At 40.7% G+C, this 26,706-nt stretch overlaps 1 protein-coding gene and 1 long non-coding RNA gene across 3 annotated transcripts; both read right to left on the bottom strand.

Annotated features, from left to right (window-relative positions):
* Positions 1 to 10,592: 10,592 nt before the first annotated feature.
* On the bottom strand, positions 10,593 to 16,534 carry LOC148149718 (uncharacterized). 2 transcript variants are annotated; one of them, XR_015757332.1, is made up of 3 exons: positions 16,023 to 16,534; positions 14,104 to 14,234; positions 10,593 to 10,977 (listed from the first exon to the last, which is right to left on the bottom strand). It is a non-coding gene; the product is annotated as an uncharacterized LOC148149718 (long non-coding RNA). The 2 variants fall into 2 exon arrangements; XR_015757331.1 differs by having other exon boundaries at positions 13,990 to 14,234.
* A 990-nt stretch (positions 16,535 to 17,524) lies between these two features.
* On the bottom strand, positions 17,525 to 22,444 carry zic2a (zic family member 2 (odd-paired homolog, Drosophila), a). The gene is made up of 3 exons (XM_043691291.2): positions 20,887 to 22,444; positions 18,801 to 18,964; positions 17,525 to 18,677 (listed from the first exon to the last, which is right to left on the bottom strand). Exons 1-3 carry the CDS (start codon positions 21,887 to 21,889, stop codon positions 18,492 to 18,494), a joined length of 1,353 nt encoding a protein of 450 aa, XP_043547226.1. The 5' UTR covers positions 21,890 to 22,444; the 3' UTR covers positions 17,525 to 18,491.
* Positions 22,445 to 26,706: the final 4,262 nt, after the last annotated feature.

Here is a 26,706-nt window from a genome sequence, read left to right on the forward strand (position 1 = left end):
AGTGTGCTCTCTCCTGGATACCGGCCTATGAGTTCTCTGACTCAGTTTTAGTCTAGTAGGACTCTTGTTGTCTTGAGTCCACATACCAGCAACAACTATAATGGTTTGCTGGCTCAGATCCTGAAGAAAGTTTTAATCATTTGGCCAAGACTTGGCTTCATTTCGCAGTTTTGCTGTGGGCTGACCTCGAATCCCTCTGTTGAGGATCTGCCCTGAGTGAGGCTATGCAATTGCTTTCACTCAAATGGTGTCCCACAAGCTCAGTTGGATAGCCAAGAATGTCCACTTCCATCAGAATAATCTGTAATTCATATGCTCCACATGCCACATTTTCCAATGATAAAGCTAGTTGTAGAGCCTGTTTGAATTCCAGTTGGGCTTCAGCTAATAAGCACTTTTGCATAGTTACATCATTAATTCACATACCAAACTGTGTCTCAGCATCTCATTAAGGGTTACACCAAAGTAACATGCTTCTACCACTCATCTTAACCTAGTCTAAAATCTTGATATGGATTCCCCTGGGTTCTCAAATTGCTGAGTAAAACCAATAGCATCTCTGATTTAGAGGAGGCCTGAGGGTCATAATATTCCTTAACTAAATCCATCAACTCTTGAAAGGTTTTAGTATCTGGTGCCTCAGGGGACTGAGAAAGCGACAGGTCCACAGGCTGTTCAGGAGAATTACTCATTGCTTTTTTCTGCCCCAATATCATTTGCCCAGAAAAAATGCATTCTTTCCACTTACTGGGCCCAGTCTTCGACAGCAGGAACAAACAAGTCAAGCTTCACAAATAATGACATGATGCCAGAAATGTTTGCCCCAACTCAAACATGACTGTTGCAAGCAAATTTCTTCAGGAGCATGTTGTTCTTCTCTCATCACCAATGAAATAACTCCACAGAGGCTGGTATCCTGTCATCAAGTCACCCTTTATTTGCAAGTGAACAGGATGTCTGACACTTCTATTCTTCTCTGTCAGCCAGGGCTCCCTGATTGGACTAGATAACAGCCCAATCAGCAAACTGATATTCTATAAGGTCCAACTGGCTGACTTTGTGACAATCACTAAAGATCCTTGTGGAAAAACATACCACCCTTTCTGTTTCTCTGCATAACAACCTTTCACTTTCATTCCTTCTGTCTCCTTTGAAGAGAACTCATAATTATTTCTGTCACTTGTCCCTTGATGTTGCATTCTCTGATATTATTCATTAATGAAATATGGAACATCTTATTCAGACCTTTTGCAAAACCAGATCAATTGCATCTTCCACTTTACCATTGTTTGCTCTATGTGTTACTGCTTCAACAAATGCTATAATATTGGCCAGGTAAATTTTGCCTTTCCAAATCCATGCTGATTATTCATGATTTTCATTTAGATGCTCTTCTGTTCTCTTCCTTAGCAGGGACTCTATTATCTTTCCCAAAACAGATGTTAAACAGAAGGTCAATAATTGCCTGCGCACATTCTATTTGCTTTCCTAAATATAGGAATTATGTTAAATACCCGCTAACTTCAATTGATACCTTATATCTTTATTCATCCATGGAGTCTTGCTGATGTTCAGTTATTCTTTCTTTTGAACAGAATATGATTTTCCAGCACTCTGCTGAACACTGGTTTGAATATTTCTCATAGTACTTCATCATTGTTTGCCAACATTGTTGCCCATTTTATTTTCCTAAATTCTATTCTCAGCCTCACAAAGTCAGGCATTCTCCAATTTATTCACTTAGTTTTTATCATAAGTATTTCCTTCTCTGCTATCACCTCAAAGTGGAACACATTATTTGAAACAATATTGGAAGTAAAATCTATGTCAGTGTTTACAAGAGATATGGGTGAGTTTTACAAAGAAACACTTGGAATTGGCAAGGAAAGAGTCCTATAGTTGCTCTCAAGAGGTTTTCCTGAACAACTCACCATCCCCTTCTGTGCATGTTTATAAGATTGGATTTCCTGGATGAGTGAATAGCACCCGCTAATAGCACCAGCAAGAGAATGCTAACTCTATTTCTCTCTTCATGGATGTTGCCATACCTGCTGAGTTTCTCCAGCAATTTCTATTTTTTATTTCAGATTCCCAGCATCCATAGTATTTTGGTTCTAAGTGATATTACACCCATTCAGAGACAATGGTGCTAAATATAGCGCAACTAGTTTCCAGCCCGGCTGAGAACAGCTAAGACCACAGACATCATATACACTCCAAAACGTTGCTTGACACCTTTCATAAGATCTGTCATTAGAAATAGAATCATAGAGTTATAAAAACTAACTGAACAGAAGCATGTCATTCGGACCACCTATGCAGCTTTCACAAAACAGCAGTTATATTTAGTCACACTTTTCACCTTTCACCCATTACCATGTAAATTCCTCAATTACCTATCCAACTGCTTTTTAAAATTATTTATGGAATGAGATTCTGCCGCTTTTTCAAGTATAATGTTCTAAATCCCAACAATTCCCTAAGTGAACCCTTAACATCTCTAGATTTGTTTTGCCAATGATTTTGAATCTGTGACCTTCAGTTATAAATCCAGTCACCAGAGGGTAAAATTATTTTTCTCTATTGTGATGGAATCAGTGCTTCCAATGTTTGTATTTTTGAGACAGACGTTAATTGAAAAGGGAAACTGAGACAGGAAGTTGACACTTCCAGGCTTTAAGGGAACTGAGGCTGAAACTGAGATTAGAAAGCGCAGACTCTGGCGATAATGAAACTGGCTGAAATCATGTATAAGGACAGAGAGCTTTTGGACTCCACTTGATGCTGAGAGTGATGTAGTACAGGCAGTCTGAAGAGGATGTAGGCTGGGTGCAGAAGCTGAGATTAGGTAAATATAAAATTTCTGCAAGTGTTTCTGATCATTCAGGTGATCATAAGCAAAATTGAACAGGTTCTGCAGACACGTTCCACTTCAGGTGAAAGCCCTACCCATGGAACTCAGCTTGGTTTTGTTCTGCTGTCAGCTGGGAATCAGGCTAAATCCTAGGAGAAGAAGAAAAGCTGAAATTTTTCATGAGATGGGTACAGTTTTGAAAGACTTTTTAAACGAGATTGATGACACACATGTTGAGTGCACTACTAAGCTAATTTGTTCTAACTAAATCTGTTTTAGTTGTATTTATGATTATTATGTAACTAATAGTCTATAATTAACTGTATTTTGCCTGTCAATTCTTGTTTAATTTATGCTGTTTCTAGTTTTTAGAGCATAGATGATTCTCTTAGATGTATTTTGCGTTTACTTTGATTTTTATACAGTAAAATTTCTTAAACCATGTCACCTTGTAGCTTCATTCTTTTAGTAAATAACTGGGATTTCAGAGGGCTTTTTTAAAAAATGTTGCCGATCTCAACCAATACTGTCAAAATACTCTTATCAAAGTTTCTCATAATCGTGAAAACATTGAATAAAGTAACTTTTAAACCACTTTGTTCCAAGAAATTCATTCCAAATTTTTCTAACATCTCCTCGTTAATTAAGTCCCTTATCCCTGGCAACATCCCAGTAACCATCCACTACCATTCCCCAAAGTCTTTAAATCTTTCCTCAGGTGCGATGCCCAGAATTGTCAACTACGCTCCAGCTGAGCCTAACAAGTGATTTTTAAAGTTCTAGAATGATTTTTTAAAATTCAACTTTTCAGCTTATAAACTCATATGTTTTATACAAGACAACAAGTTCTTTCTAATCATTCGTATTTTTCAAAATCACGTCATTTACAGTGTATGATCTTTCCATATCAGTCGTCCCACATTCATCACTTTACATTTCTCTACATTGAAGGGAGCCATGCTTCTGCCATTTCACCAATTTATCTAAAGCATCCTGAATCCTCTAATTATCCCAGGCGGCACGGTGGCACAGTGGTTAGCACTGCTGCCTCACAGTGCTAGAGACCCGGGTTCAATTCCCGCCTCAGGCGACTGACTGTGTGGAGTTTACACGTTCTCCCCGTGTCTGCGTGGGTTTCCTCCGGGTGCTCCGGTTTCCTCCCACAGACCAAAGATGTGCAAGTCAGGTGAATTGGCCATGCTAAATTGCCCGTAGTGTTAGGTAAGGGGTAAATGTAGGGGTATGGGTGGGTTGCGCTTCGGCGGGGCGGTGTGGATTTGTTGGGCCGAAGGGCCTGTTTCCACACTGTAAGTAATCTAATCTATCCTCACTGGTGACTCCTTCTTTTCTAAGTTTTGTATAATGCTGCTCCCTAAATCGAAATTTTGACCAGTTGTTTCTTATTCATTCATGGCGTGAGGGTGTCATTGGCTCGACTAGCATTTATATCCATCCCTAAATGCTCAGAGGGTACTTAAGAGTCAATCACATTGCTGTAGGTCTGGAGTCACATGTAGGCCAGACCAGGTAAGGACGGCAAAGAACCAGATGGATTTTTCCAACAATCGAGGGTGGATTCATAGTCATCATTAGACTCTTAATTCCAGATTTTTATTAGATTCAATTTCCACCATCTGCCATTGGTGGGATTTGAACCTAGATCCCAGAACATTACCTAAATCTCTGGATTAACAGTCCAGCAACAATACCACTAGTCCATCACCTCCCCTAAATTATGAAAGAACAATCATCACCACTCCTTGCTAAAAGTCAATGGACTAAACTTGTGTGTGAGTTGAGCTTTTCCAAACCTAAATGACATGGGCAATAACAAGTCTGTTTCAAAATTGTGGCAAGATTGAAAAAATAAGATACTTAATGTCAAGAATAATTGTCCAAATTTGCACCAAAGTTTTGAAGAGTGAGATGAGAGCATTCCTCATGAGCAGTGAGATGCCTATTTGCATTTACATTATTTGTATCTAATCTCACCTCATTTATATGCAGTTTCTTAACCATCCATGCACCGGAGGAAAACTGCACGGTGACAATTCCTGACACGAAATTTAAAGCAGGGCACTGGTGACTCAAGCTGACTAAGTGCTCCTTGGGCCTCCATCTTGGACAGCAGCTCCAATATCTCAGGGTACACTCCATGGGCAGTGACTGTCTGTGTCTCCATGTCAGGGAGGTTGGCAGTGGACATGCACCAACCTCCCCACATAATCATGGCAGATGTCCAACTCACTTAGAATACAGGTCTACACTGTGATAATGCATTTTGGATTGCACCTTTCATTGTATCACAGCTCTTTGATCATTTCATGCAAAGGGGCACCCACCTCATGAAACGGATCAGGTGCATGGTAGAGTTGCTTGGTCTCTTAGAGCTCACTCAGTTTGTGCTGACTTGGATGATTACAGAATTTCTGTCTTGCCTTGATTTGTCTTTTGAGCTTTGTCACTCACTCAGAACTTGCAGACTCACAATCGTTCTGTCTTGGATTGCCTTTTAGTGCAGATGCAAATACAGGCAGCTTGTCATGGTTATCAGCAGTGATCAGTGACTGAAGGGGATATGTTTCTGTATGATATCATGCTATATTAATGTTGCGCATATAGCAGGTGCCAGGAGCTTATGCTGCAACCACACTGCTTGCCTCAAAGTAACAGAATTGTAGTCCTTGGTCAAGTCAATTTGAAATTCTCATCCATCCCTTGGTCAAGGGAAACATCTGTTCACAATCCAGGGGCTTAGACATGGTTAATCGACCACTTGGAGTGGTCAGGGTCAGGGATTCTGTGTCATTGCGACCTGGGGTTTGGGCCACAGTCAGTCCTGCAGCTTCAACCAGTCCAGTGATTAAAGATAAGTCAGTCAGGGAGCTGCATAGAGATCAGTCTGGGGCTCAGGCACTCATCAATCAGGGCTGTCCAAGTTGGTCAGGGTTTGGGCCATTATCAGTTCTGAGGATCTGCCTAATGAATGTAAAGGACAATTATCAGCAACATTCTCTGTAATTCTTTACAGGCTGTGTGGGTACAAGGCTCATTTGCAGCAGCAACTTCCAGATTCAGAAGTCAATGCCACGATTGGTGTGCTGATGCCCATAACATTACACAAAACCTCAGAGCAGCTCAACTGGGACAGTTAGTTATCAGGAGCCAGTACTGTGTTAGTGAAGCTGGGGATGTCAATGTGGGGATTGAAGGCTGTGAGCTGGGATATAGGGGTAGCAATTTTTGTGAAGGGGGATTTCTCAACATAGTATTCAGGGCTGTGTAAGTTAGCTGTGTTAGCCATGGGAAATGTAGGGTTATAGGGATAGAGTAGGGGAATGGGTCTGGGTGGGATGGTCCACACCGCCTTGTGGCCCAACATTTCAACTCCCCCTCCCACTCTGCCGAGGACATGGAGGTCCTGGGCCTCCTTCACCGCCGCTCCCTCACCACCAGATTGCTGGAGGAAGAACGCCTCATCCTCCACCTCGGAACACTTAAACCCCAGGGCATCAAGGTGGACTTCAACAGTTCCTCATTTCCCCTTCCCCCCACTTCACCCTAGTTCCAAACTTCCAGCTCAGCATTGTCCCCATGACTTGTCCTACCTGCCTATCTTCTTTTCCACCTATCCACTCCACCCTCCTCCCTGACCTATCACCTTCATCCCCTCCCCCACTCACCTATTGTACTCTATGCTACTTTCTCCCCACCTCCACCCTCCTCTAGCTTATTTCTCCACCCTTCAGGGTCTCTGCCTTTATTCCTGATGAAGGGCTTTAGCCCGAAACGTCGATTTTACTGCTCCTCAGATGCTGCCTGAACTGCTGTGCTCTTCCAGCACCACTAATCCAGAATATGATGTTCAGACAGTCAGTGTAGACGTGCTGGGCCAAATGACCTGTTCCCACACTGTATGGATTCTTTAGTTATATGTAAGGAGGAGAGATGCTTGTGCATTGGAGGACATGGGGTACTGTGGGATGGGGAGTTATTGATAGTCACAAACAGCCTGTCTTCAACTGGGAGATGTTGCAGCATGATGATTGGCATGGCTCCACTGTAAGGCTCAGGCTCAGGATGTTATTTTGGGTGATGAAGACTTAAATGAAAGCATTGGGTGAAAATGAGTGGATGTTCAGTACTGATGGGCCTGACAGGGAGTGCAATGACAACTGCCACATGTAGGCCCAAGGAGCTGGCCCTTGGTTATCAGACTGAGACTACAACTCACTCTACCAAGCACAACCTGCATTTCCTTCCATCCTAATCCAAATTGTAAAAATGCAAGAGAAATGTAGCTGTTACCACACCTGGATTGGATGGAGTGTTTTTTTTAATGAGCACACAACCTCTATTTGTGAGTATTGTTCACAAGAATGTTCATTTGTATGTAATGTTCAAGAATCAATTGCATTAATCAGGCACTTACACAGGACAGGTTAAAGACATCTGTAATTATAGAGTCCTGCATGTGAAATGCATATAGTGTCCAACTGTGTGGGATATAACTCCTGGTCATATGTAATCTTGATCGTGTCATTGTCATTGCAGATTAATGATAACCATCTCCTAAATGCAGAAATAATTACAGGCAATCTGAGAAGCATTTCCTGAGGACCACAGTCACAGAACCAATCCAAACGCCAAAGGTTGCACAAGGGCATTGAGCTGATTTCCTCTCACTTTGAAGCCAACGTGCTTTTGTATGCAATGATGCCTTCCTTGGGTTGAGGGGAACAACATTTCAGAATTCCTAAGAAGCTCCTGTTGTATTTCTGTGATATGACTTGAGCTGCATGCATTCTGTGGTCTATGTAGAGGCATTCCATGGCTCTCCTTGTCAAAGCCCTCCAAATCCCACTTTATGCTAAACCATTGTGGATTGTGTGTGATATGAATGTGCATGTTCACCTTCCTAAACACCTGTTGTGTTTCGGATATTCTCCACAGAGTTCCATTGGAACCGAGACCAATGTATCCAGATGTTGCTGTTGCTGTTGCTGTTGCTGTGCTCACTGCAAACTAAAAGGACAAGCACAATTGAGGGGTAACAAATGTATCAACAAGTCCAGGACCAACAACAATTTCTTGCAGCTGCTGAACAGCCATCGCATAAAGAAGTCTTAGGTGAAGATCCCAATAGGATTTGGATGAGGTTCGGGAGGTCCAGTATCCTGGTACACTGTCACAAAACTGTGTCAAATGCTTGAGCAAGACCTGGGACCTGAAGGGGCAGGTGGCAATCCATCCCAATTGCCATCAAGTTGACAGCCACACTCAGCTTTTATATGACTGGCTGCTTCCAAGGATCTCTGGGATCTGTGTGGGAACTATCAATCTTCGACCCACAAATGTATCAAGGCTGTTACTGGTAAAATGTGTGCCAAATCACATTGTTTCATCCCATGTCCTTGTGATGAGATCAGTGCTGCAGCCCAGGCAGTTGGTTTTGCCAGCATAGTTCACTGGCCCAAAATGCAGAGCAGTACAGACTGTACACACATCACATTCAGAGCATCATATCATAACGCAGTAGATGTCATCAAAAGAAAAGGGTTTCAATTCCACCAATGTACACATCATCTGTGGTCATTGATACCATCAATATCTTATTAGCCTGCACCCAATACCCTGGGAATTGCTATGATGTTTATACAATTGTTTCTGCTTTATTTCAACATCTAGATGCTTTACAAAGATTGTTGCTGGGAGACAAGGGCTATCATCATGCAAGACTGCTGACACATTTCGACTGGGAAAACAAGAATGGATACAGGATTTTAACAGGAAAGACAGAGTCATCCAAGGAACTGCAAACAACAATGATCATTTACAATTGAAGGAGTCATAGGAAGGAATTGCAGAAATCTCATCTTGTGGAGGTCAATCATCCACCACAGCTTGGCCGGGGCAAATCCAGTGAATAACTTGATAGTGCAAGGAACCTACAGATCTCACACTATCAGGAAACAAATCAAAATCTTCAATCTTAACCCAGAAATCTACTCATCCTCTAAGTCTGAAGAGAACACATAGTTGGAGAATAGTAAAACTCCAGTATGCCTGAAATGCTGAAGTCAGAGACTTGGGGAGAGATGGAATGATGGCAAATGTAATTTTATATACACAGTTGTATAATATTCATGGAGCATCAGAGGCTGAAGAGTGACGTCATAGAGGTTTATGAAATCATGAGCAGCATGGATAGGGTAAATAGATAAAGTCTTTTCCCTAGGGTGGGGGAGTCCAGAACTAGAGGACATAGATTTAGGGTGAGAGAGGAAAGATATAAAAGGGACCTAAGGGAAAACATTTTCACACAGAAGGTGGTGCATGTATGAAATGAATTGCCAGAGGAGGTGGTGGAAGCTGGTACAATTACAGCATCTAAAAGACATCTGGATGGGTAATGAATAGGAAGAGTGTAGGGGATATGTGTCAAGTGCAGATATATGGGACTAGATTAGGTTGGGATATCTGGGCAGCATGGACAAGTTGGACTGAAGGGTCTGTTTCCATTCTGTACATCTCTATGACACTATGGCTCTATAATATTAACGATGGAAAAAACTGTGGAGAAACATTTTATAATCTCGCAGGATCTGCAAAAGTCAATGCTGAGGAGTGCGTTATCCACAGCCCATGTTGATGATATTATATAGACTTGAAAGGAGAACAAGGATCTCTAAGGAGTGAGACCTAACATTCAGATTCTCTTCATAGTTTCTGTAACAATGTCTATCATATTAATGCAACCTGTGACTTGTTACTAACGTACAAGAAACTACTGCTTTTAAATAGAATAAACACTTTTAATTGATCTAATAACTAGCTTTGCTCTACCTCTCCAGAAGAGGCAGGCTTTGTGGATCCCTACACTTAAAAAGGTGGTGGCAATAACCATATTAAATGGTGATGTGCAAATCAGCTAAACTGCAGATACAACAGGCAGCCATTCCATCCAACAAATTGCTACCAACTCTATTGGCTGACTATTGATGTCCTCACAGTGGGAGAGCACGTAAGACCAAGATCGGGCTCATAAGCTATCAGTGAACCCATTGCCAGCAATGAGATCTCACTTCCACCAAGTACTCACAAGGAAGAATTACTAGGATTATCATTTGGATTAAGTTTTTACCTTACCCTGACAATTTGTACCGTCCTATGATGTAAACTCAATGTAAAAACCTTAAATCATTTAGTTTCACGTTTGGATTTATAATGGTGTTCAAAATCCGAGTAAACTATTTTGTTTGTGCTTCCTTAATTTCTATGTCCAGTTATCCTTTTAGAGTGTCTATATAAGGAAGTATATGTCACATATCAGATTCAATTGGAGATGTTTTTCATCTATCAAATACCATACTTAATGTCACAAAAAAGGAAACAAACAGTCTCATAGAATTACGGAGATAGACTATACAACGTAGAAAAGTATAAATTCAAATCCACTGGTGTATGCTTATGCTTATGGTGCAATTGAGTCTCATCCCACCTCAATTTCCATTCTTGCCCGTATGAATGTCTTTTCCTGTTCTTTCCCCACTTATGTATTTATCCAGGTTCCTCCTCTTGCATCTGTGCCATTCCCCTCAACTGTTCCTGGTTATAGTGAGTTTCACGTTCATTCTGAACTGAACAACGCCAGTTACCACAAATGTTGATGTTACGGAACAAGTAACAAAACTCACTGAACAAATGGCAAGAATCAAGAAACTAGGAATTTATTCTTGCAGTCATCTATTCATTTATTAGTCAGTTATACGGTCATTTATTCTTGGCTTTTGAGCCATCAATGATACATAGTACGCCAAAAGGTTACATTTACAAAGTAAACAAATAGATAGTTTTGTAACATAGAGCATTCCACATGTAACATTCTTCCAAAGCTCCACTGGACAATGGCCGTGGGAGAAATAAATAATTTTAACTTCTGGAAAATGCGCCATCAAGCCAGCAAAACAAATTTGCTTTTATTTTTTACTTAATTCTGTTCCGTTTCTCTCCCAATGTTGACTCATTGTTCTTTGAGTACCAGCCGCTGTCTCGGGCAAATAGCTTTGGCTTCAGGATTGAGCTTCAATATACAGTGTCGAGCAATCTGAGAAACTATTGTACTGGACAAGAAATGAGAAAGGTTGAAATTATAAAATGTAGATTTGTAACAGATTCAGTTAGGCAACGAAATATTGGATATCACACTATTTAACATCGTAAAGCAATTCTGGATTGTAACTGTCGTATTAATATTTCTACGCTATAAAGTATTCTTACAGCGTCAACCACAGTGTTGCTGCCGTCAACATTTAAATTTATGTTCTGAAGTTAAAAAATATAAAATTGTTGTGCAAATGAAGTAATGGAAGTGTTAGAATTGGACCATATATTTTCTGATAATGCTGAAACAACCGCAATATTCTGTGTGATTGTGGAATCTATCTTATTGATCTGCTTGAAGTAAGTTAATAGCCATTCGGGAAAGAGAACGGTAGGAGTTAGCAACTCAACAGCAATTCACACAACATTCTGCAATAAAAACGTGCATTGCATTTTTTAAAAGTTTGTAATTGATATGGGAGAGAAACAAAACACTGGAACATAAATATAATTTATTATTTCGGCATGTTTCCTATGAGAATTCCGATCGAACGTTTATTTGAACCTAAGGCATGTTTCTAAGTCGCTTCCCCATATCTATATTTACGATGTCGTGTGCCTTGATAATGGACAAGCAAAGAGAAAAGCAGGCTCAGACGACAGGAACATCTTTCGATTATAGAAAACAGAAAAGCGTTCCTCCGCACCCAGTCTATCTTTGGGACCGCAGTTTTGTTTTTACACCCCGCCCGCCGCCCAACAACAATGTGCTCTGCCCGTGACCGTCAAAAGCATTGTTGGACACAACAAGCCTCAGATTAGGGCCACTGAACAAATGTGAAGAATGCGGCAGGTTTCTATCATATGGAATCGCTGGGGGAGGGGGCTGGGTGGTGTCAGCCGTTCTATCCTTTGCGATCACTTTGACATCTAAAGTATAACTTGTTATACAAACGATTAGAATCGCACCACCCCCCCACCTTGCCCACTTCACAAGTTACTCCGCTTGATTCTGTGGACCACCCAAGCTTTCCAAGAATTATTCTTAATATCATTTACGAAGTTGTGTACTTAGATATCTAAAATATTATGGTGTACTGCTATACTGTACTTTTCACCGAAGTCCAAAGTGGAACTCATAACCAAACAAGGGGAGGGGATGTTAGTTCCAGTAGATAAACAGCAATTTCGTTTTTTTTTAACTTCAGAAAGCAACTGCGATACTGTATATCAGTTCCTAATCGGAGGTTTTAGTCCGATTGCCACAGTGATGAATGGCTTTGAAACCAGAAAGATTCCTACAAATAGTTGTGATTGAATCTGTTGAAATGTCACGCTTTATTTTTGCTTTGAGTAAAAGACTAATCATCAAAACCGTGGCCAAAGAAGAAAAAAAATACATTGGACTTATTCTTAACTCTAAAAATTGAGAAAGTATGTGGCTGGAGCAGAAATACATTTTAAACCAGTGACGGGAGTGTGGCTGGATTCTGCCGTACTTGGGACGCCACTGGATCAGATTCGCCGGTCCCGTTAGTCCCTATACATTTGAATTCTAATCGAATAGAAATGAACCCGCTCTTCAAAGTTCCACACGAAAATGGCAGCTACTAGATAGCCATTCACGTAAGAATCTATTAGTAAATGATTTAATGTACAAGCATTTTTCAAAAAAGCATAACACCTTCACTTGACTACCAGTTGGCAATAAGAATACTCTTTTTCAGAAAATTCGTTTCTTTAAAATAAAAATAGGCATAACACTTAGAATAACTACATCCCAGCGAAACTGGGTAAGGACCACAATAATAATCCTTCCAAAAGATGTGGCGCACGTCAGTTTCCCATTATTTACAGAAACTGTGTAAACTATATAAATAGAGACCGTTCGGAGCTCAATATTAGGTTAATATGTTAAAACCTCCAAATGAAGGGAGGATTGTAAACGATCATTATGAGCATAGGTAAGAATTCTGGCTGTTTTGTACATGGCAGTATTTCCAATAATTGCAGAGACGCGAACTGATACACACACGTTATCCAAACTAACAGTGTTTGCCGTTTATGTTTTCCCGTATGCCGTGGTGATTCTGTGTGATTGTGGTACCCCAGTTTAAACTGTGAAGATCTGCAGCGTGGAACCAGGTAGCGATCCCGATCGTTCAACTCAGTGCGTTATTTTTAAATACTAGAACACCAGAATGGATAGGTCCATCATTTCAAGGTCAAATTCAATCGCAAGTGAGAGGGATTTGGAAAAAGCAAAGTATACGCTCAGTTTTCAAGCTTTGCAAATACAGTAAAGCCACCCAACGAGTAAGTAGTAATCTGTCCTAAGTATGTGATAATTGTCTTGATGTGTAATTAAACTATAAGTTAGTCACAAGATTTTGTTTTGTCAATGACAAAGTATTCTGTACCATTCTGGGCGTTTAAATTTTCATGATCATTTGAAATACATTCTTAGAAATATATTCAGCATTATACGTCCATTGCAAATGAAGATGTTGAGAAGGTGCATGGAGCAATTAAAGAGTTAAGCTGGACACTGCACACTGAGGAAAAGGCATTTTCTAAACTCTTCAAGGAGATTAACAAAGTTACACACTTTCAAAGCACCATATTGAATCGAAATATCAGGAAATTCAACATTCGAATTTTAGAATTGTTTCCAGAACTGATGTTCAAAAACTGCAAAGATACCTGTTGCATAATTTGTTATTTTCATTATAACATTTTCACCGATACCAGATCGCGCAGAACAGCACAATACAAAGTCCTATGTCTGGATGGTGTAGGAATTCCCAGAACTGCGCCAAGTGTGTACAGTAATGCTTAGTGTACCGTGTACCTCACACTTTTTGAAATGGGAAGTTTAAAATGTACTTGCAATTAGTGTTAGGAGGGTAATACCAATTCGAGAAAGAAAACAGAAACCTGAAACAATCGCTGTAAGAGATTGTTTAATCAATAATACTTTTGGATAAAGTAACGGCCCACTCGCATTTAAAATCGTCAGAATCTGTATTCACCGCCAACAGTACAGCTTTTGTGTTCACTTTCTATCTCGGATCAATATCATAACAGCGTGTGTCAGAAATGAGCAGATATCTGGACACGGTATGGTGCTGTCCTCTGACCCTTACTGTAGTTGTCAAATCATCATCGCGAAATTCGCCATCAGCATTATCAGCATGTTCATCTTCATAATTATTTTTGCGTCTCCTAATTTTCTCTGCAGCTGGACTGATAGAGGAGATAGTAGACAGTTTTCCCCCTTTTGAAAAAAAAGACGAGTCTTATTTTTAAGTCAAGTTATTAACAAGGAGTATTTTTTTTTCCTAGACGAACTTCTGTCACATTTTAATTAACGAGTGGTGATTGTGTAATAGAGCAGTCAAAGAGATTAATTTATCTTCCAATGAAAATAATTTGCACGCTAACGAACACAAGCCTGTGACCATTTTAATTGGTGAAATTTAAGTAACCAAATTACTCCCACTCACCCACTTTGATCGACGTAAATACATGTTAAACCATTAATGTAAAACGGAATTAACCAGTGCTAATCCCCAATAAATGTGCTGATTAGTTTATTGTTAATTTAACTAATGAAGTAAGTAACGCGTAGAACTGGAAATACTGATAAAAATAACTGACATGATTCCTTAAACATTACACGAAGACTAGAGGGTACGTCGGATTTCAGAGATTGCCTTCAATGTCGTAATTTCAATGTCTATCTTGCTAATAAATTGTATTATTGATTAGTATGTGCCCAACTTTCAAATTACTATCGATTCGCTTGTGACCAATTCTATACATAAAGACGTGCTTCTTTTAAATTTGCGAAGATAGATATTGGGCCTATAATCAGCTAGTTTTAGGGAAATTAATAGATGTACGATAGGTATGGATTTGTACATTTAATATTGACGATTTGCTGTCTCTGCTTTGTCCAGGTGCTGAAATTTACAGCACCGATGCCCGGAGATTCCAATTTCCTGACAGTTTTGTTTCCTGTGCTGACGGCTGAGGAAGCACATGCACTACGTTATATTAAGAACTTATGTTTTCACAGCGAATACACGCTTTCCTATGCTTAACCTTTATTCCCTTTAACGAAGAGAGAGGACGCACTGAACGTCAAAACTTAATCCATGATTTGTAAATTTTAGCTCAATTCCGCTTTGATTGGTGTTCCGTAAGATTACAACATTGAAGAGCATTTTCTCAGAAAGTGCACATGCAGAATTTATTTTGCCTTTACATTTTGTAAATCTGTTTCTTGTTTGAAATTAATGGTCGAATGCAATATATTCAACCGCAGGATATAAACACACCTATTCCAGCTCATAGCATCAATTGTGGTCCTTACTGTAACGTCATCGTGGTATTATTAATCATTAATAGCAGGGTCAATTGAATTATCTCTTAAAATTGTCTTATAACTTTGAATGGTACCATAAAATCTGCCGTTTTGAAGGCTACAATTGAATGTTTATTGGAGCAGCTTTATAATTTATGAGCTGCCATTTCGAGTGACAGGGACTCGCCATATCCCCCTGTAATTATCAATACAGCCGTCACTATGCCCTCAGGTGGGTCCCTATCCGTAATTTATAGACCATTTAACAGTCTCTTTATAAGATTATATCATAACGTTGTTTCAAAATGATAATCACTCTGCTGAGTTTGGGGTATTATGACCACATATTGCAACTTGAACATGGTTTTCTCTTGGACTCATTCAAACTTCAAGGTCTCTTTATATGTAAAACCTCATTGACTATACATATATTTGCTTTCATTGATAATAGTAACTCCTTAGATAAAGAAAGAGTTGTAATAGATAGCATGGAATTAGTAACCATGTTCTTGCTAATTTTGTTTTGAGACATGGAGCTGGAAATAACACGCCAGTAATCTCTTCTAAAAACATTTTTTAGTTTGAACGTGTCCCTGTCAAAGTTTCAAAGCATATTTCGCCAGTAAAATACTATCAATTTGGTGAATGATTAAATGAAATCAGAAATCGAAGATAACGGTACAAAATGGTACTTACATTTCACAGCAGTTCAAGTTCGTCTTGGCATATTCTCAAAATATTTATTTGGTAACTGTGAGAGGCGAGACGTGAGATTATTTTTACATGGTCATTCTGAGAGAATTCACTTCTGAAGTCAACTCCATTCGAGCCGTGTTCAAATCGGTAACGGGAATGCCACTAACGCACAAGATCGCAAGGACAGGGAAAAAAATAGAAACGACTCGTGATAGCGGTGGTTCATGTTGTAACACGGAGCAAGAGCTGTTAAACAATGAACCAGAACTGGGTCCGAGTGACGCAAAGTCAAGTTCAAGTTCTTGCTTCGTTAGAAAAAAGGCGCCTCTCTGCCTGGGTTTGTGGTTCGGACCATTTAAAAAATCACACTGGCCACATCAAACAGGTCCACATTTGGTTGCACCAAAATTTTGTTTTTCCAAATAAAAAAATTTGGATTTCGTCACCCGCTCCCTGCTGCATGGCAAATCCGCGTGGCTTTAGTGACGTTTCCTTGTTTTGTGTATCTTTTGTGCTCGTGTTTTCAAGTGGTTTGATTTTAAAAATTACTTCGCTCTAACTGATAGTACTGAACTTGTTCACTCCTCTAACAGCGCAAAGGAGCCGCTAGAGTAAATAGAGACAAAAAAGAATATTTCGGCAATTGTTTTGTTTATGTCTGCCCCGCTATCATCGCAACGGCTCAATAAATTGAATGTTTTATTTTTATGTTCGAGTTAGTTCGAAAATAAATCTCAGTCCAGACCGTATAACAAGTAGCAGATGCAGTTTTGAATCAGATTGTGTGTGTGTGGAGAGTGAGAACTTGTAGCTTCCCCCATCCTGGCTCTCAAATATGTGCCTGCTTCTAACGGTCATTCAAAATGCAAAGGAAAACACCTCTCACACGTGTCAGGTTTGTGACTGCGTGGTAATGAATTCCACCTCGGTTTCCATTGAATTGTGTGCACTTTTTTTGAGTTTTTACCAACCTCGTACGCAGCAACTAATTAACATCGACTACTCGCCTCCGATCCCGCCCCCTTCCCCCCCCCCCCCCCCCCCACCCCGGTCCCAGCGAGCCCCAAAATGAAAGTTTCACAAGACTGTCCAACATGCTGCTTTCTTTAACTTTGCTGCTCCTACCTTCAGCACACAAGAAACCCGAACGAAAGTAAACAAACCGATACATCGTTTTTGAATATCGCAGGCGAATCATCTATCTTCCAATCACTGCTGTTAATAATGCGCCTGAATGTTTACTCTGAACATGTACACAATCAAAACCAAGTCTGCCTCAAATATTGTACGCGCTACAATTAAAGTGCCCTTACTGACTTGTCTTCCTGGAGTATTTAAGTGAACTATTTCATCCTGCTGTCTTCTTCAGCACTCTCCCAACCAAAAAGGTTATTGTCAAGAAGCCTTGAACAATTCAGCTGGGCTGAATTTTAGCAAATGGGACACAGATAAACATCAATGAGAATGTATTTTGGATTCAATAATAACGATTTCAGCAAATCCACTGGCAACATGTTTTATTATTTATTTGTATGCTGTTAATGATCTCAGGACATCGCACATGAAGGGAAAACGTTGCTTTATCTAGAAATTAAAACAAAGCCATCCGAACACTCTCATGTTTAACTCACGATTGTACATATTTATAGTTAAGAAACATTCTTTATAAATATTGTTTCATGTGTAGCAAGTTAATACCATAATTTAATTACAAATGGGATAAATATGGCAACGCGGTTATTTACAGAATGAGTATTTGTTGTTACAAAATTAACGGCACAACCTTTTTTTTTTCACAATCTCCAAGAGCATTTCACAATTCAAACTGGCAAAGCACAAAACATCACAAGATTTAAAAACCCAGCTAACAGAGAGAAAAAAAAATACATTCACAAGCAATTATTTGCATTTTTGTGTGTGTTTGTGAACTGCAATTTGACTTTGGCACAGGTTTCACTCTATAGAATTGCATGAAGATTCTACAATCGGTCGCCCTGAAAAAAGGTGACATAAATCTCAACATTAAAACACAGCGACAAGGAAATCATTTCAGTGTCCTTCAAGCTTCCATTTTGTGCGCAATCTGGAAATGTCATGTCTCCTTAGGAAAGATATCCATAGTCACCGCAGAATAATTGTATTTCATCAAGGATTCCAGGTACAGTTCATACTAACAGGCTGCAACTGTGTTCCAAGTTGGAAAAGTAGTCAAAAGGTTCATTCAGTAAGATATAAATAATGCTGATCTTCGCCTCTGCAAAATCTCTGGAACTGGATATTGCTTGTACGGAAGGGTTACAGTGTTCTCCGTTTCCCATTAACTTGGAAAAAGTTTGTTTTTACATTTTGTTTTTAACGTTAAGTTAGCACTGACGCCGATCTCCCAAGTTGGAGGCCTGTAGTCTTTGCGTGTGTGTGTGTGTGTTGTGTGTGTCTATGTGTGTGTGTGTTTTTGCGTTTCTTTGCTCTTTAAACGTACCATTCATTGAAGTTGGAGGAAATGCCGGCGCTAGTGTGCACTGCAGACGAGGCAGGAGATAAATTATTGCTGTTTTGGGGGTCGGTAGACGGAGAAACCAGGACCGGGGGAGTAGACGACTCATAACCAGAGCTCGCTGCCGGTGAGGACTCCGAACCTTGTGACGATTCGTGCACCTTAAATAAAAACAAGTTTTAAAAAAAGAGGTGGGAATACCCAATTAGTCCTTTGTAAACAGCAGAACCCGATCATATTTAATACAAGTAATTTTCTCTATATAAATATTGAAAAGTAGTAACCTTCATATGTTTCCTTAGAGAGCTGGGATGTGTGTAGGACTTGTCACACATTTTGCACAGATAGGGTTTGTCTGAAGTGTGCACATGCATGTGCTTCTTTCTGTCGCTGCTGTTGGCGAAGCGCCTGTCGCAGCTTTCAAACTCACACTTAAATGGCTTTTCACCTAGACAAGAAAAATAGCATGGAGAAACGGATCAGTCAAGCAAAACCACATATCCTTCCATCTACCAACACTTGCATTTCTCTCAGATCCAACGCCGCCCAAAGCGTCCAGATCTGAACGCTTTCAACATTTAACAGTGGTGTTTAATAGCTCGCCCTGACATCCTTAATCACCACCCCAAAAAAAAATTTAAAATGGGCCAACCTAAACTGAAGTCTTAAGCAGCGGACGGAAATGCGTTTGACAACATCGATTCGCGTTTAGATTCGAGTGATGAATGTGAATGTGTGTTAAGTACTCGATTTCTAAGTCCTGTGTTGCTCGGGTCCCTTTCCCTGAATGGAAATAGTCACATTAAAAGGTTCGCAGCTGCCTTCCTCAGCTGATGGCAACACAGGGAAAGGAAATAGTTCATCGCATTTACACAATGGCAGAATGTAATTAAAGAGTCTGCTCCAACTCGCAGAATGGATGCTGTGAATTCAATTAAATGATCCAAACGAATTCTAGAAATGAAATAACCGAACAAAGATTCAGCAACACCAGCCGCAGTTTACCGCCGTCGTTTCCACATGTCGGGATCTTTTTTCTTTAACCAGTCCCCGGATATACTTATTCATGGGAATACACTTTTGTGTTTGAAAATGCCATTTGTGTCAAAAACGCTGAGCATTTCCCGTCTGAATTTTGCATTTTACAGACAGACGGAACTAGGAGGTGGGAATCACACAGGAATACGGAGTAAACAATGTAACATTACCCCCTTCTCTATTAGCATTTAAATTGTTTCCGAAAAGATATGTAAACCGCCTCGAAATCTGAAGTATAGCCGCACCAAGCAAATAAATTTCCCAATTGAAAACCTTGCTAAAGACTTGTCTGGCACCTATGACTAATCATACAATCGAGCGAACAATGAGTTTTGCATTCTGTTACCAGAAGCAAATAGTTATTGCGATTTTTAAAAAAAAAACCTTCTTAATTAATTATCGCTTTTGTTTCCATCTCCTTTGAAAAGCCAGTGATTTAGAAAATATAAACATGTGGATGAATAATGAATGCCGCATGGCTGAAGCTCAGTTTAATTTCTCAGCTGGCTGCCACGTTTAGCACAGGACCCTCTGTCCTTAGATTACATCCTGACCCATATTCAACGTTTCTGCTCCAAATACTGGCGGCTGCTGATGACATAATTCTGCCCACTCCAGAGAAATATTATGCAATGCAGCAGAAATTATAACTCACGGAGTATTCGTTCAGCAAACCTTTCCTGCTGTCTAACAGAGAATGTGTTTATCTAGAGGACGTTCAACTTGTGGCTGGAGGCTGCATTCCCACATAACACGAGGCAATTTCCACATTTTTTTCACGTCTTTTTACAAGCCAAGCATTTTTAATTCTCTCCTCTAAAGTGGCCAGAATTTGTGAAATGTATATTGTTTCTGGAATCTCCACTGCAGCGGATTTTCTTTTTTAAAAAAAATCAATTTCAATCTAGACGTGCAATGTGATTCAAATTATTAAGGATCAGAAAGTGGTCGGCACAGATTTGCTGCTAAAACGTGAAGAGATCATTTTCAAACTACTACCCAACCTCAAAGACAAGACCAAAAAGTTAAATTATTCTTGTATTGTTACTAGACAGAGCGACGACGATGGGAAGTTCTAGAGTGGCATGGAAAAGTTTGCTGAACGCGGCCACAGCAAGATTAATTTCAGCGCTTTTGGCAATATATAAATGATTGAGTTGTACTTGAAAACAAAACCGAATGATGTGTTAAATGACTTGCGAATCGAAAGAGGGACCGGCGCTCCCTTCTAACCGGGACACGGTGGGGATGGAGGGAGGGGAGGGGGGATGGTGAGACATCGGTGGGGGGGTATGAAGCATTGTTGCCGTCCGTTGCGTTTTGTTTTGTTACCTGTATGGGTGCGTTTGTGGATCTTTAAGTTCTCGGACCTGGCGAAAACTTTTCCGCAGCCGGGAAAAGGGCAGGGGAACGGCTTCTCTCCCGTGTGCACCCTGATATGGTTCACCAGTTTGTATTTGGCTTTGAAGGGTTTGCCGTCCCGGGCGCACTCCTCCCAGAAACAGACGTGGTTGGTCTGCTCGGGTCCGCCGACGTGCTCCACTGTGACATGGGTGACCAGCTCATGCATGGTGCTGAAAGTTTTATTGCACGATTTCTTGGGGTTGCTCATCTGCTCGGGGTCGACCCACTTGCAGATGAGCTCCTGCTTGATGGGCTGCCTCATGTACCTGAAGAAAGCTCCGGGGCCGTGGTGGTGGTGAGCCGCTGCCATATTCATGCTCATGTTCATGTGGCTATAGTTGGGGTGGTGGAGCTGAGCCGCCGAGTAAGGGTCAGTCCTGGGGCACTGATCCGAGCGGCCGAACACTTCCCCGGGTAGACCCAGGCGCATCTGACCGTTGAGGACGTGAGCGTTTGGGGACGAGTGGGATCCTCCTTGCTCATGAATCCCGGGGAACAGCAGATGCCCCGGAGGCTCGGAGTGAAGGCTGCCCGGGTTCGGCCCGAAGATCCCGTGTTGGCTGGAGCCTGGGCTCGACTCACTGAAGCCTCGGCTCCGGAACAGAAACTCCCGGGTGGAGTTGAAAGCGGCGCCCGAGTATGAGCTCACATGAGCGGCGTGGGGAGCCAAAGCGGCCGCGTAGCCCGGCCCGGCGGTGGCTTGCGAGCTGAAAGCCGAGCTCTGACCCGGGGACGACAGGTCGTGGTGCACTCCGCCGTTCAGTTTGAAAGCTCCCATGTGAGGCGAGTCGACGAAGCTGTTCTGAGACAAGCCGAGGTCCCGTTCGGACATATCGGCGCCAGAGTGGTGATGGTGGTGGTGATGATGGTGGTGCCTGGCGAATGTGCCCACCCCGAGGCTCGGGAACTGGGGTCCCGCATCGAGCAACATGCTTTCCACAACAAAAAAATAAAGGCAGGGGAGAGAGGCAGAGAGATCTCCCCACCCACGGACACCACAACACACACACACACACACACACAGGAATCAAGCAGCAACTCAGAGACGCCTTTTCCCCTCTTGTTATTGTTTATGAGCGATTTCTGAAGAAGCCAAAACGCACCAGTCCATGAATTCAACAGCTCGAATCCAAATCTTGGCCTCTTTCTTTTCTTGTAACAGTTTCTGCCTTCCTTGAGAAATAAATAAGCGATGATAAAACAGATCGAGCCAAATGATCAGGTACAACTTTCTCTCTCTCTGTCTTCCTCTCTCTCTGTCCTCTAGAATAGTTTTTATTGCGATCACGTAGAAGTTGTTGCAGCAGCAATTCCCACGGAGCAGGAACCGTCTTCTTTGAAGCCTCTTCCTCCCTGTTTGTCTCTCTTTCTCTTCTGAGCAGATGCACTGTTGTCGGCGATAGCGGTGATCAGAAGGCAGTTAAATGAGGAGTTGAGATAAGGGCATCCTTCCGAGGAATGTGTGGGGAGGGAGGAGGGAATGGGAAGGGGTTGTGGGGGGTGGGGGAGGAAGGGATAGAGTGTGTCTTATGAAGGGGGGGGGGGGGGGTACCTTAAGCTGGTCCCGCTCCTGTCATATGATGCAGAGTGCGAGTACTGACTGCAATGACGGCACCTCTCCCAACACCCCTTTTAAACAGGACAGCGAGCACTTTCTAATGGCTTTTCATTGGACAACTCCGCCTCATCCATCCCAGGTAGCCTGCTCCAAACAGATCGCCATTTTTCATTAATTACGCCTACTTTGATTTGTTTTTTTTACCCCTTCAGTTCGGCCATTTCAGAGCCACTCCTTTCCACACCATGTAGGTAGCAACGTTATATTTTTGCTTCTTTGGGATAGAAGTCCATTGAAATCCGTTATAACGACTTGCAATCTATTTGAGGGGCAGGTGCTGAATATAATGTTCACAATACCATTCATGTCCTCCTCTCCCCACACTATCCTTTCTGAACTGGGTATGTTTTAAAAAAAAACATCCCAAGCATGTAAAATGATGATAATCAGATAACTTTTTTTGATAAGGAACTTGTAACATCAGAAAGCTTTGGGTTGAAATTATTTGACACCAGTTAAACAGACATGTCTAATTCTGATCAGATTTCAACTGTGAGAAAATTCTTGACCACCCTTTCCTTCTCTCTCACACAGGCGTTGCTTAGAAGGGTTTGTGCCAGAAATAAAGGGGGGGGGGGGGGGCGAGTTAATCCGATTTGCCACCTACTAAATTGCACACCATTTTTTGTAATAAAAGCTGTCTGCATTTTCTTCTGCTTAAATGCGATTTTCGTTGAAAACGATTGAAAGGTAAACTTCACTCGGAGGATATGAAATGAATCCATGTATTAATATAAGGACGTTTTAAATACAAATAATCCCACTATTTCTATACCGTCATGAACGAAAAAGTGCCAATATTTCAACTTGCTACCATTTTCCTTTTTCCAAACAAAAAAACACTGGTGTGGGATCTCTGGTGTTTTGCTCAGGGAACAGTCTGTATTAAAGGGCAGGTTTGGAATAAGAGAGGGGGGAAAAAAAAACAAGCAAACGTCACGGAAACAATCCCGTGTGCTACTAAATCACCCATAGTTAATTACAAAATCTGTCCTTATGCTACTGTGTACTGACCCTGCATTTTTCAGACAAAGTCACCGCCTCATCTGTGATGAACAGAATGTATAGAACTTCAATCAGACCGGAAGGTTTCTCGGAGAGCGTCAACAAAACAACGATTTAATTTTATGTATCATAGTATATAAAGTTTGATTTGGATACTGCGGCTGTTGTAACATACATTCATGCCTCTCACTGCTTCCTCAGTCATCATCTGTTTGGTGCTTTAATTCTCGAATTCCAAAGGGCCACAGCATAGTGCTTGCTGCTATTCTTTCACTTATCCAGGGCTACTCTGCAGGAAATACAGGAGCTGATCCAAGTTCAAAGTCACGTTTGCCGACTTCTCCACAGAGCAGTATTATTTCTCTGCAAAGCCGCTCCCCCCCTCCAAAAAAAAACCCTCTGTCCTTGGTCACCGGGTTGGGAGAGAGAGAGAGAGAGAGCGAGAGAGAGGGAGGGAGAGGGACAAATACAAAAATTCAATTGCATTTCAGTACCATTGTAGCAGAAATGCAGACAGGAGCTGGTGGTGGACAGTGAGCAAGGCCAGCGGCTGATAATCTATTCATTTAATGGGTGCTTCAACAGGTTTGGCGAGGTAAGCAATACACTTACTATGTGAGAGACGGTGCTCTAAGACTGAGAAGAATGTCTTTATCCGGTTTTCCAAATCCAGAAGCCGCACTCTTTATACAGCGACAGCGCTTCTTTTGTTAACCCCGCAGGCTTGTTATAATAACTGCCAACAATGGCACCCCTACAATATCTTATTTCGCCTGAATCAGTCTTGTCAAATATTTCAATCTATTTTTAAATAAAGTTAGTCAAAGCATGATGGAGAAATCAATGTCACATATCTGATAAGTTTATGTAAAATTTTTAGGGGGGGGGGAGATATTTTGATAGAACTTTACAGAGTCCGAACACTAGACACCATCTCTGTGTTTACCGGGGGGTAGTTTAAAGTTTTCTATTCTGTTGTTTGCTAGCTATCTCGTTAGTTTTGAAAATCGTATGAAAGCAACAAAAATGCCCCCCTTTAATTTTTTTGTCAGAATTTAAACAGAAATCAAGGCAGAAGTTAATTGGGTGGGAGAAAGGATTAAATACCATTGTTTTGAATACGTTTCTTTGAATAAATAACGTCTAAAAAATCAGTTAAAATTCCGGATGTCTGGTCATGTTTTCAGTTTTTTTTATTTTTAATGGCTTCTTTAAAATGATAATTCCTTAGTCTTCACAAATAACATGAATTCAACCAAGGTATAGGATTGCCCATGAACTATCGTTCAATATAATTGTAATTTCAGGACTGTATTCACTATAGTGACTACAACAGTATAGAAAGAACATAACGTCATGTAAATTGAGATTCTTTATTCATTTTCTAATACTTGTATTTTATTTAGATTACAGTGGGTTTAAGGACTGCTGATAAAACTCATAAGCTCACGTTTTGGGTCAGGAAAAGTTCCCATATCTTGTTAGCCGGCCGATCAAATATAGAACCCTATTGAGTTAATCAAATAACTATGACAGTACAAATTATCTCTGAACTTGCTTACTTTGATTAGACCTAAGATTCGTGATAAAGCACATATGAGCTCTAGTCTTTAAACCAAATCAATAAAAAAAATCTCTGTTCGGAGCAATCAGAATGTTTGGAACATGCTACTTCTAACTACGTGATATTATTGCCGAGAATTGATGTTACCTCTTCTGATCACTGTTACATAAGTATTTTGATTGAGCAATTTTTAATGCCAATGTGCATTCTGGGCTTGCAATATAAATTTCACGACACACGAAAGTCTCAAATCTTACGTGCAAAATATGATTATTGTGTCCTTCAAGCACAAAAAGATGGCGTATCTTCTGCACACCGAGATGGAACAACACAGACAACTTTAACAAATGCAATGTTGTTAATTTATCCCGTACTTCAAAGAGGATAGAATTATAGTGAGCACGGTTCTGTTAGTCTGTGGGGGTGGGGGGTGTAGCGGTGAGGCGGGTGCTGGTTCGAAGACCTCAACTGAATGAATTCGCTCACTTGTTAGTGAAATACTGCCCCACATGTTAATATTAATAGCTACAAATTGTGGAAGCTAGAGAAATTGAATACAAACTATTCTTATGTTCGGCTAAAATCAACCGAGGGAAAAGAAGGGCCCGTGTGAATATTAAGAAATGGACAGAACAAACCCATCCTTATGTTACGCTCTTCGAGATTGTATTTGATACGTACAGAGTGTCGAGTTATGGCCTGTTGCCTACTGTCAAACCGCACCCATCCATTGATATAAACATGTACATTACAGCTTTGTATTTACAATGAGTGGGCATGAACGCTTGTTGTCCTTTTGGCAAAGAGCTTCCAAAAAACATTTTTACGATGGCATGTTAGAAAAGGGACAAATGAAAGTGACATGTGTTATCAGTTTACGAGTTGGCGACCTATGATTGTTATTCCATAAATTATATCTGCAGTTAACCCCTGTAAAGTCTGTTGCGTTTTTAAAACACGTTACTAGTGTAATTTATTTCGGTTTTAAGTCTGTGGGTGTTTTGCACCTTCTTGTTTATCAGTCTTACGAATCAGTTCACATGATATAATCACTGTGTTAAGGTAAGGGTGGCACGCGGCAAGCGTGGCTTACATTTTCCTTCTCCCACTTACAACTGCAACTGTTTAGATGGTTATCAGTAGATCGTTATTTTCGAATGAAGGAGAAAGTCGAGGAAGGAACTTGACAAATAAGGAAGAGACAGAAAAATGTAATGGGATGACCAGTGTCAGAAATTATCCAATTAAGTAACGAGTTTGTGAAAGACATTTAATCATCTGTAACATTGACCTTAGTATATCTTGTGACACCAAGGGCAAATCAAACTCCATTTTAAAAATAAACGATGTACTAAAATGGAAACAATTGCAATGCAATATTTATCAATACCAATGAGAAAGACATAAAGTTTCAATTTATAAACCTTTGCAATTACTTTATATATGGCATGGAAATCTTTCGGCAGTGCTTTTGATAAGAATTTTTAAACATGAGATTACATAGAATAATTAACTTGTATGAAGGGTTAACGATCTGAACGCACCTCCTATGATTTGTACA

This window comes from Chiloscyllium plagiosum, unplaced genomic scaffold, assembly GCF_037043375.1.
Source record: "Chiloscyllium plagiosum isolate Xiang-an unplaced genomic scaffold, Cpla_swu_hap1 HiC_scaffold_6, whole genome shotgun sequence".
In the NCBI taxonomy this organism is placed as follows: domain Eukaryota; kingdom Metazoa; phylum Chordata; class Chondrichthyes; order Orectolobiformes; family Hemiscylliidae; genus Chiloscyllium; species Chiloscyllium plagiosum.